The following is a 12,581-nucleotide window of genomic DNA, read 5'->3' as shown; positions in this document are numbered from 1 at the left end:
CACTATGGTTGAAACGTAAATTGATTTGTCGTATTCCCATCCATCCTTACAGCTTTCCTGTTCTATTTCAGTAACATTCACGTCAATTCCAGGCACGGAGCCATTGTCCGAAAGACGTTGTATTACGTCCAATTTGTAACGGGTGCATTTGCTGTACCGCATCTCCCTATTATCCTCTTCCAGTGGAATAGAATAGTTTCTCCATTCTGCGCTAATATTGGCATTTGGTGGTATCACGCAGTGGTGAGCTGGCGTGTCAGCGATGAATACGACGGAAAACATTGACAACCCATTTGGTATTACGCTGATACCGAGGAGTAACATAATCCATTTTTGAAAAGATCCCCATTCTCCCAGAAATGCAGTCACTTCGTCATAGTCTTGAGCTGACATTGTAAAAACAGTGTGCAGCCAAAATAAACAGGTTACTAACTTCAGCTACTGCTTTTAAAACCTTTAAAAACCAAATCTTAATCATGGGTGTTTCCTGTCAAGCAGCATATTCACCCAAATAAATAGTTCATGTGAAAAAGTATGACTTGTAGCACAGGCATTCAAGCAATTTACGTGGCTGGATTTTTCTCCACATTATACGTGGAGATGGACTACTGAAGTGCTTCCAGTCGAAAGGCATAGAAGTTTTCAAATTTCATCTTTATACTTCCGAACATTCCGAGAAAATGAATGCCGACCGGATGCAAATGAAATATTGCCGTTTCAAACCGTTGCAGAGTGTGAATCACTTTTTATTTTCCTGGCTGTGTCGAAATGTCCCTGAGCAAGACACCTAATCCCTAAATGCTCCCGACGAGCTGGCTGGTGCTTTGCATGGCAGCCAATCGCCGGTGGTGTGTGTGAGTGTGTGTATGGATAGGTGAAAAGAAGCATCGATTGTACAGTGCTTTGGATAAAGGCGCTATATAAATGCCAACCATTACCATTTACCCTCAAGTAAAGAACACTCATACTCACTATCCCGTGTTAATGCGAGAGGTCAGCAGAGAAGGGCCAGACTGGTCAAAGCTGACAGGACGGTGACAGTAACGCAAATAACCACACATTAAAACAGTGGCATACAGAAGAGCAATCGCTGAACACACAACGCATCAAACCTCTTAAGCGGATAGGCTACAGCAGCAGAAGTCTAATAAACACCTAATAAAGTGCTCGCTGAGCGTATTTTTGCGTAACAGAGCTGGGGGCCCTAGGCAAACTAATTTGAATACGTTTAAAAAGAGCATTTGGGAGCACCTTCACCAAAGCAGTGGAGTCACCAGTATCACTAAAATGTGCTAAAACATGAGCACTACTGATGGACAGTCTTTTCGAACGAATCCTTCGAATGAACGAACTGAGCCGAGGCCTCTCCATGAAAGATTCGTTCGTCTGGCTCTCTCCCCAAGCGCTGAGATCTGCCCGACTCACTTCGCCAAAGCATTGTGTGATTAAGCTGATAGGCTAACCGAAATGCCAATCAAACAACCACAAATGAACGACCGTGCCGTTTCGGCACCAAATGTTGAGGAAATATTTTTTGTCTCTTTTCCTCCTCGTACCTTTTACGTAGGTGAAGTTGTTTTGGCAGCAATGATGTTGAAAAAATATTCAGACTTAGTAGTTGCTCATTATAAATCTTTAGTTAAAAATAAAACAGATTAATCTGGGGAGTCTGTGCGCTCCAGAGAACTTCCAGAGATCAGAGAATTCCAAAGTAACAGTAGGAAGTATCCTAGTCTTTATACATTATAGCTAACCAATCATTTGTCATAAATCATCACATTGTCTCTCTTAACCCGCCTTAATATTTTCTGTCACTCTATGAAAGCTGAGCTGTCTTAACCTTTCGCCTATATAATGACGCAGGCAAATTGAGCTGGTGATCACTAACTCAAAACATCTCTTTGAAAAGACCCACATCTCTTGGGCTGCATCACAGAGTCAAAACAGGCCGCATCCAATGCCATGGTTTGTAAACACCTGATTAAGTGTTCTCTGCACTTTCATTAAACAGACTGTACTTTGCAGCTCATTGTGTTTTAACAGACACACAGTTCTAATTGCTCAAGATGACTGACTTATTCATTTTAACATAATTAATAATAATTCTTCAAACAGTATGGCTTATCATTGTAGTACTAAACAGCATTTGAAATATAGTATAGAGATATATAGTAACATTTAGGAAAGGGTATTTTTGCACATGATTCTGAAAGTATTTAAATCAAACTTCATCATTCCTGATTTTCAATAAGGGCATTTTGATCAAACTTCAACAAGGACCTACGTCAGTGAGGCGTGGAGCCACACTGAGCCGGTGAACGAATGACCGAAAGGAGTGTTAAAACATTGGTTAAGAAAAAAATCTTAAAGGTTTGTGTCCACCCACTGTGTATTGCATTATGCAGACTTCCATAACTTACTCCTCCTTAAAATCTTCATCTGGCAAAAACAAAGCTGTCATTCTATAACTTAGAAATATTCCTTAAATCCTTACAAACAACACAATTTATAAGATTGTTTTGTGTGGCCTGTAGCATAGTGGTTAAGGTAAATGGCTGGGACAGGCAAGGTTGGTGGTTCAAATCCCAGTGTAGCCACAATAAGATCTGCACAGCCCTTGACCAAGGCCCTTAACCCTGCATCGCTCCAGGGGAGGATTGTCTCCTGCTTAGTTTAATCAACTGTACATCGCTCTGGATAAGAGCGTCTGCCAAATGCCAATAATGTAAGGTAATGTGAATATGAGAAGTGTAAAATTCATTATTAAATGTTATTATTTCATGTATGCCTGTATGCATGTAATATGGATGTATGATAGGATATATGATACTTTGGGTGTTGGTAACATAAATTGGAGAAACGCCAGATGAACAAAAGACCTACTGCTTAAATAGCTATACTAATAAGTCTTTCAATCCAATCTACTGTCATCAGGCTCCTTGTTTATTATATTGATACATACAGACTGATAAACTTTACTGCAATAAAATGCATGGAACGCCCCTTCCGAGCTCAGCCCTAAATGTATTCAAACCCAACCTGAGTGTTGGTGGACTAAAGTAATCCAAGAAGATTTAAACCCAATCTAGACGTTGGCGGAAACCTGGCAAATTGAATTCAATATAACTAAATGTGGGAAATAAAGACATAAGGCAGAATAACTTTATGGGTGGTACAAAATTGGAATGTGCTCAAGTTGGAAAGTTACCCTCAAATTGGAGACTTGGGGGTAATTTCAGAGCCTTTCAGGTTCTCATCAATTTAATGTTATGCTAGTCATTGTTCAATAAAACCCAAAAGAGATGAACCCAGTAATTCACTCAACACTGACAGCAGCGAAATAAAAGTATTATGAATACATACCAGGACGGTATAAAATGTTTTTTTTAATGATGGTCCATTATCTTTCACTCTGTGAAAAGTAATAGCTCAATCTCAATGTAATCCAATTCCCAATATGTTGATGTAATCCAATCAAATTTACAACACTGAATAATTTTCCACTGCTGTAGTATCCCTGGTGAAAGTATTTGGATTTTGTGTCTTTTTACACCTGAGGAAAACAAAAAAGGAAAAGAAAAAATGAATTATCTATTCAAAATATTAAATAACCATCCTCTCCCATTTCATAACCATCCTGGACACAGGAACCATTCATTCAACACGCATTCGAAATCATAAGGTCCCTGTATTTGTGAGATCTGGCTGCCTTACCTTATAGTCTGCATGTGATCGATGGTCTCTGGGAGGGGCAAACCATAGGTCTCAGGAAGCAGGAGGCTAACCAACCCCCCCAAAATACTGAGGCTCCCCATTAATATGTATGGCAAGGACTTGTAATAGGTTCCTGCATAAGGGAAGGAAAACGTGCAGTTTCCCACTGTCAGGCAAATAAAGTACAACATTCAAAACACAAATTCAAATGAATCCCCCCCCTCCCCTTTCCAATATCGCTATCCCTCTTGTCTAACCCACACAAAAAAAAAAAAAACAACTTATGATGACTGTGTTTAGAACAGCACTTCATGTGTATTTTACTAGTTATGGATGTGATGCTTTAACTTGTGGAATAACCTATGCACTTATAAGTCGCTTTGGATTAAAAGTGTCTGCCAAGTGACTAAAATGTAATGTAATGTAAATGTTTCTTCTAAAATGGGTCTCACATTAAGGGAGGACCAACATGTGCGGTGCTTATGTAAAGAGAGACACTGGCGGATGGAGGGGAGCTGGTGAAATCTGGGTGTTGACAGGTAGAGGGGAGCTGGCACCGAGGCTCACTAACCCAGATAGAGGAAGTGGGGCGCAGCGTTGCTGCCCAGCTGAGAAACTGAGGAGCAGGCCCCCATCGCTGTGTTCCTCAGGACGGTGGGGTACAGCTCGGCCGTGAAGGGGTACACGATGCAGAAGGCCACCGAGAATCCAAATTTCCCCATCATCTCCAGTGCGATAGATACTGAACTCAGATCTGTCAATTAAAAGAGAGAGATAGCTGAACTGAGCAAATCCGAAATATTGAGACAACAATGGGGTTTGTACACAGCTCCGCACAGACAACACTGTGAAGAACAATAATGAAGTAAAAATTTAAGAAAAATATGTTTAACTTAACTTCAATGTTTCAGTAAAAAGTTCAGGTCCTCCATAATCATGATCATTTCATAGTATATTTTGACAATACTGGAAAAAAAAGCCTGTTGAGACCTGCATAAGCAATGTTGCTGCAAGAATACATATGTGTCCTGTAGGGGACACTGTGCCAAGGAAAATACCTCTTGGTGAGACTGACTTAGCTCCTGCTATGAGCGGAGTAAGCAGTAGTACCGCTCCACCGAGGAACAGCGAGGCAAAGAGGCACAACCTCCTTGAGCAAGAGCGAAGTAAGGGCCAGGACAGAATGATGCCCGGGACCTCGACCGCCGCCGAGAGGAAAAAGTTCAGAAAGCAGTTCCCGTGCAGATTGGAGGTGTTCAATGATAAGGCATAGTACCCAATGGAGATTGTGCTCCTGAAGGGGAGGAGGTGAACCGTCGTCAAAGGGCAGTTCATCCAAATATGAAATTAAACACTTAGCCAGGAGTACTATTTATCGTCCAGATAGTTCGATGTAGGGAGTTTTCTATATGTCTGCTGCAGCTCACTCTGATACAATGGACCTCAATGGGACTAAGTTTTTATGGCACTCAAAAGCACCGAAAATGTAAATTAGAAAAAATGCTCATGGCGTTATTATGGATGCTCATCGAAAACTAATTTCTATCAATTTATATCTGCCTTCAACGTTTGCAGAAACGAAGGGTTATGCAAAAGCAAATCATGGCTTTCAGCTGCCTTTTAGCTGCGTATAAGACCATGCTTTTGTGACACTCACCACACAAAGCTCAGCATGATTGTAATCCAGCGGATGTTCTTGGACTTCACAAGATCACGGATGTTGTGGCGGCTCAATTTTTCTCTCTTGTGCTCTACCTACGGTAACACGCGTCATAAAAAAACTTTCAACTATCCAAAACATATTTCATATTTATTATCACATGGAGATGGTTCTCATTCACACGCAGTCAGAACTTGGATATCTCAGTGTTGAACAGAGCTCATTTCAGACCTGTGGCAGCCAGTCTAGCATAAGACCATTGGCCTATATTGACAGTCCGCAGGCTTCGCAGAACTGTGCCCACAAGCACCAACACTCAGGCCTCACTACATCAGTGATCAAAGCTTGGATTAATTCAACATTTGTTTTTCACTTCTCTACATACAGAAAGCAGTAGAACTTCAACTGTACCTTTCCTGTCATGTGTAGGGACTACAACTTCCACATTCCCACAGGAAAATTCTGCGACGTCCACCACGAATGACGTCTAACTTGGTTCAGCCAATCCCGTAATGGCGGGAGCAATAAACGGTCCCGTATAAGACCAAGACACGTTCTTGGGATCTCTCTTCTGCTTTTTCTGCTTCTTCTGCTTCTCCTCTTCGACGCACCCTTTTTTTTGCTATTCGCTTCAGCTCATCTGCTCCGAGACTCGGACAGAGGCTGAAGGCTGCACAGCGCACTACCAGGCCTACAGACACACCCAGTTACCTCGCGGTAACTACGTGGCCTATAGTGAGTGGAAATTGTTGTACGCGGAACGCTACATCAGTTTACCCCAATAAAGCTCAACAACGAAACAGCAACGAACTTTTACACCTGGAAAAGGACCAGCGGATCAGACGACAACGCTGCTAAGACGCTAAGACGGGAACACCCCAGCCTGCGCATCTCTCCCGGACACCATTCACAGCACCATCGCCGCTTCTACAAGGACAGCATGTCTTTTGGATCCAGCAATGCGTATGGACTCAGTAAGAAAACAAACATTCAGGCATAGCCAGTGTTTAGTTTAGTCTTAACTGTTTTTGTGAATCTGTGTTTCAATATTTACCATCCAACCATTGTAATGTGTTTGGTTAGCTACATATATATGTACGTGAATTGATTCGCCGTCTTTTGCGCATATATAGAGTAAAACTACTCAAGTAGTCCCATCTCACAGCTAACTCTAACTCATTACCACACCCAGAACTCTAGCGACACGCGCGCTTGCGCGCGCCACACACACGCACACACACATACCCAACTAAATTTCCTTACTAACTTCCCGTTAGTTTATCTGTTATGTGTTTGTATGTGTGTTTAATAAATATATTTTATTAAACCCCGGTGTCCGTTTTGGAATCGCATAGACATGAGAGCCGAGTTAAAGCAGTCTTTCGAAGAACTTCCAACCTTCAGGTTATCGGTATGTTTAATCATTAAAATTGGTTATTTTAATTATTAATTAAAATACTAAATTTGTGGTTAGATATTTCTGATAATAGTAATTTTATGAGACTGATTACTTTTTGCAGTTATACTGCTACACAACGTTTAACTGGCGCCCCGGTTTCGTAGAGAGTAAAATCCCTGCGTTATTTGGCGGCCCGTGCGAGGACCCCTACACATGAAATGAAGAGAACTTATTTTTTCATTTCATATAATTTCAAAGCAGTATCTAAATACACTTAACAGGGTACAAAAACCGAGTATGCCGCAAAAATTCTCAGGTTATTAGGAATGTGTGGAAGGATGGAGGGCACCGATGCAGTTGAGTTTATGGAGAAGCAATTTCCCCAACCAAAGCTGGCCTCATCAAAATCGAGCAATAATCACATAATCCTGGGTCCCACTACATCAAATTAACCTTCAGCTAACCAACAGAGAGCCATGGAAGCTGCCCGATGCAAGTAAGTGGTTGACAACAAGGAAGCTCAAATATTTTTCTTCCAGGAATATGCTGCGGAGACACTTTGAAAGCGGCCAGAATTGAAAAACTTCCAGAAACTGGCTGGAGTTTGGGCAGGGGAGTGTTAGGAAAAACCCCAACTACTGCCTGCTGATTACCTCTCTTTACATTGGAAATAGACTGATGGAGCTTCTGAGAATCCAGGCCAAGAAGCCATTCTAAAAAAGACAATGCTGCGTACATTCACTGTCACCTCATTTTGTTCTCATGGAGAGCCCCCTGTAATGTCCTTGCAGACTTCTGGAACCCTGAACTCTATGATCTCCAGTATGCTCATTCAAAACTGAAGGGTGCTGTGATTGGATAGTATAATCAATGCCAACTGTCATTTGTATAAAAGTAAAATTAGCCGAACCTGGAGAGGTTGAAAGATGACCTCCGGGGCTGTGACTCTGTTCTTCTTGGCAGCACCTCTCAAAATGGCCTCCGCCTCCTCCACCCGGCCCTGAGAGAGAAGCCATCGGGGGGACTCTGGGATGAACCTGTCCCAACACAAAGTCAGTCTGTACTGGAGAAAGATTTTCATGGTGTGGTTCTGTAAGGGAACAGCTCTGCACCATGAGATAAGTTGCATCACATTGAAGGGAAACAATATCAGAACAATGATCTGCACATCAAGTTGGAATATAATATTCCAGGAGTAATGAATACTCGAATGATGGCCAATACCCACCTGAATGGCTCTTGCCATAAATATATTCCTGTGCAAAGCAGTCCTGTGATGCATGAACTACACGGCAAGGCACATGGCGCTAAGCTGCATCACACACCTACCTCCAAAGAGGGAAATAGAAAACTCCTGGGACGTTGATGGCGATCAGCAGCATCCTCCAGTCTCTGATGAAGAAGGCCATCAGCGGAATCATCATGCAACCGAAGGCGAAAGACATGGAGACACCCAGAGTGGAGTATATGGTCCGAATGCGTGGAGTCAAAATTTCTGCTCCTTTAGACAACATTTATAGAGAACAGGAAGCCAATTTCAGAGAAAAACACAGACATAGACTCTTGTGTATGGAACTGGAAGAAAGCTCAATCATTGGTGGCATTGGCTCAGGCGTAGCAGCCAGAGGGTTGCCGGCTCGATCCCGCCTTGGGTGTGTCGAAATGTCCCTGAGCAAGACACCTAACCCCTAAAATGCTTCTGACGAGCTGGTTGGTGCCTTACATGGCAGCCAATTGCTATTGGTGTGTGAGTGTGTGTATGAATAGGTGAATGAGAAGCATCAATCGTACAGAACGTTTTTCACTTCATCGCTCTGGATAAGAGCGTCTGCTAATGTAATTAGAAGCCAAGGACAAATATAAACATTTATCAAAGAATGCCTGAATCATCACCGCTATCACACCCATCCCATGAGCAAGTACACTTACCTGTGAACCATTACATCACATTATGGCAGACGCTCTTACCCAGGGCAACATACAGTTGATTAGACTAAGCAGGAGACAATCCTCCACTGGAGCAATGCAGGGTTAAGGGCCTTGCTCAAGGGCCCAACGGCTGTGCGGATCTTATTGTGGCTACACCAGGATTAGAACCAACGACCTTGCGTGTCCCAGTCATTTACCTTAACCACTACGCTACAGGCCACCCTATGTAACCAGTGTAACTATTTTTCATATTTGAGGCTATACTGTACTACACTATCAAACTTGGCATTAAATCTCATTCAGGTTTGAGTGTATGATCAAGTCTGCATCTTCTGTGGCATTTTATCAAATGTATGTACCGCACCACTGCACAGGAGTCCGTTGATAAATAATGTGTGCACAAGCTCAAGTTCCAAGCCCAGACTGCAAAAAACAACAAGTCAATAAGTCAGTTATTTATATTACTTATTTGCATAATAAGACAAATGAGGTGCCAATGAGGTGAGACAGTTTGACTAATTTCAGGATTTGCCTATGGGGTTGTCAAACGAACCATAACTTAAATGCTATTTTTTGTGCTTTAGAGAGAAAAAAAAGTATTATTACAAGTCAAAAACACTTGAGACAGACTTTTTTTGTTGCATTGCAGTGAATGACTTAACTGCGGCAGTGGCTTAACATTGTGTGTTTTTGTGGTAAACATGCTTGTCTGTGCTCTCCCAAATTAATAGCAAATGTCAGTCGTATAGACATATCACCGTTAGAAATAAATGTGCACTCACAAACTCAAACACAAACTCAAACACTGCATGCACATCCCGTCACATGCATACACCCACATACAGGTGCATCTCAAAAAATTAGAATATCGTGGAATTTTATTTATTTTTTTATTTTTTTATTTTTATTTTTTTTTCTTCTTCTGTAATTTAACTTAAGTGGCGGCACGGATGGTGCAGTGGGTAGCACTGTCACCTAACAGCAAGGAGGTCCTGGGTTCGAATCCCCATCGGCCGGGGCCTCTCTGTGCGGAGTTTGCATGTTCTCCCCTTGTCTGCGTGGGTTTCCTCCGGGTACTCCGGTTTCCTCCCACAGTCCAAAGACATGCAGATTGGAGAGTCTAAATTGCTCGTAGGTATGAGTGTGTGAGTGAATGGTGTGTGTGCCCTGCGATGGACTGGTGACCTGTCCAGGGTGTATTCCTGCCTTTCGCCAAATGTATGCTGGGATAGGCTCCAGCCCCCCTGCGACCCTGTTCAGGATAAGCGGGTTAAGATAATGGATGGATGGATGGATGGATGGCTGCAGCTGTAAGAGACGCTGACCAGCAAAAGTAACATTATTATCTGAAGAAAATGGTAGAGGAGGGGTCAGAAAATGTAGTTGACAAAATAACAAAATATTTCACAATTACTTAGCAATTCTTTAGTAATTAACATATTTAAAGGAAACCACAACACAGACTCATAATTACCTAGGACAAATGCTGCCACAAAGTTAGAAATTCCACCCATTCCAACAAAAAAGAAAAGTGCCGAGAACATAAGCCAGGATGTGGAGAAAATCTGGATGAATGTGAACAAAGTCTGAACTCCCATTGTTCCAAACAGAACGATTTTCCTGCCAAACCTAATAAAAACACATAAAACAGTGTGAAAGAAAGCTCCCTGCACCTATTTTTAAGTATTCTCTCTATGCATTGGTTAAAACTACTTCTTTAAAAAACTTTTGTTCCTGAATTAACTTGGCAAGGCATAGGGAATCTTTTGGAATGACTGGTGTCTAGGTTTACGTCTGTACATTACATTACATTATTGGCATTTGGCAGACGCTCTTATCCAAAGCAACATACATTTGATTAGACTAAGCAGGAGACAATCCTCCCGTGGAGCAATGCAGGGTTAAGGGCCTCGGTTAAGGGCCTTGCTCAAGGGCCCAACGACTGTGTGGATCTTATTGTGGCTACACCGGGATTAGAGCCACCGAACTTGCGTGTCCGTCATTTACTTTAACCACTATGCTACAGGCTGCCCCATCTGCACCCATAGGTAATCAACTGCCAAAATTTGATTTGAAAACAAATTTGAACATTCAAAAATGTAGTTGATGCATTGGAACACACTTGTCAGTGAAAATAATGTTTTAATCCCTGCCATTATTTAATCATTTATGAAATAGTATCATTTTGGCATAATCACACTGGTAGAAAAGCATGTTCTGCTGCCCTATAAAGTTCTGAAAATGCCTTATGAATGAAAGCATATCCTTTTCAGTGTACCTCTACATAATATAGATGTCAATCAGATATCCAGTCAGAAAGTTGACTAGTTACCTTTCGCACTTGATTTATGCACCAAGTGCTTCCCAAACTCAAGTACACATTTAGCTACAAGACAAGCCTGTTTTTCTTCAAACGTGTATCTTTGTTTATTTTACCTGTCAGACAGTTGTCCAGAAAAAGGATCCGGTTAAGACGCCAAAGAAGCATATGGAGGTGGTCATAGGGACCTGCCAAGCATCACTACATACCAGATCCCACTGAGGACAGAGCACATATTTACTGAACACATTTAGACATTTACTTAACATACGTAGCTTACATGTTATTATACTTTTTATTTAATGAATGAAACACGTGTTGGCAATATTCAGAATGATTTTGGACAATACTGAATACTGTGTTATTTTACATCTTATTGTGTAAAATAAACCATCTTGCCTTTTCTAAATCTGCTGCGGTCATATTTTATGTGAATTACTACAATTAAAATGTGTTCTGTTTATCCAGTGTAATCGTAATTACTATGCAAGCTGTATATGACGATCCTACCCAACTTCTGAGACGCAGTTATGTGCTACTTTTTCTGCAATCGTCCAGCCTCTTCAGTAAGTCGCTTTTATTGACTTACCTCAGACACGATGGTCGAAAAGTAAATTGATTTGTCGTATTCCCACCCATCCTTACAGCTTTCTTGTTCTATTTCAGTGACGTTCACGTCGATTCCAGGCACGGATCCGTTGTCTGAAAGACGCTTTATTACGTCCAGTTTGTATCGGGTGCATTTGCTGTACCGCATCTCCCCATCATCTTCTTCCAGTGGAATAGAATAGTTTCTCCATTCGGCGCTAATATTGGCGTTTGGTGGTATCACGCAGTGATGCGGTGGCGTGGCAGCGAGGAATACGATGGACAAACCTGACAATCCGCTAGGAACTACGCTTAAACACAGGAGTAATGCGATCAGTTTTTGGAAAAAGTCCCCATTCTTCCAGAAATGTGGTATAGTCCGACGTTTGCATTGTAAACACAAATGAATGCAGAGTCAGACAGAACTGAGATACTGACTTCAGCTGCTGCTGAAGCATTGACGTTGGGGTTTCCTGTCAAGTAGCGTATTTCACCCCGCGCCAGTAAATAGTTCGTGTGACCATATTATTGCTGTGTCATGTGAACATTTGTGAACCAAAGTGATTCATGCATCAAGTATGACTTACAGCAGGCCACAGTGCACATAGCAATTCTACTGAGCCACTGCAGACAACTCAAGTGCACAGTCGCAGATTTGTCTTCATGAACATAGACAAATCCCATGTGAAGATAGGCTACTGAAGTGCTTCCTTTTGAAAAGTCATAGCAGTTTTTCTAGGTAATTCATTACTTAATTCAACTATGAAATTTGCTTACCGCCACAAATAATGCAAATTCCAAGAGATAGGGCCCGTGCTGTTATGTACGGCTCTGAGAACCCAAACGCAGACCACAGGATAATCCAAAATCGTTAATCATAATCATAGAGGGGAGACGAAAACGCGGACTGGATGCACGTAACCAACATGTAAAACATACGGCTCCGGGTTAGGGATTAGACATTTGCATAG

At 41.8% G+C, this 12,581-nt stretch overlaps 1 protein-coding gene and 1 pseudogene across 1 annotated transcript in view; both read right to left on the bottom strand.

Moving 5' to 3' along the window:
* The window catches only part of LOC133132103 (solute carrier family 22 member 4-like), an 18,253-nt gene extending 16,739 nt beyond the window's left edge, over positions 1-1,514 (bottom strand). The window contains exon 1 of the mRNA XM_061247275.1: positions 1-1,514. This exon is cut by the window's left edge and continues 6 nt beyond it. Within this exon, the coding sequence (XP_061103259.1) occupies positions 1-393 (393 nt within the window). The 5' untranslated portion in view covers positions 394-1,514.
* Positions 1,515-3,255: 1,741 nt separating this feature from the next.
* Positions 3,256-11,779, bottom strand: LOC133132476 (organic cation/carnitine transporter 2-like; annotated as a pseudogene).
* Between the last annotated feature and the right edge of the window lie 802 nt (positions 11,780-12,581).

Source organism: Conger conger, chromosome 7 (genome assembly GCF_963514075.1).
Source record: "Conger conger chromosome 7, fConCon1.1, whole genome shotgun sequence".
NCBI classification, from domain to species: Eukaryota; Metazoa; Chordata; class Actinopteri; order Anguilliformes; family Congridae; genus Conger; species Conger conger.
This window is presented reverse-complemented; position numbering and strand designations above follow the sequence as displayed.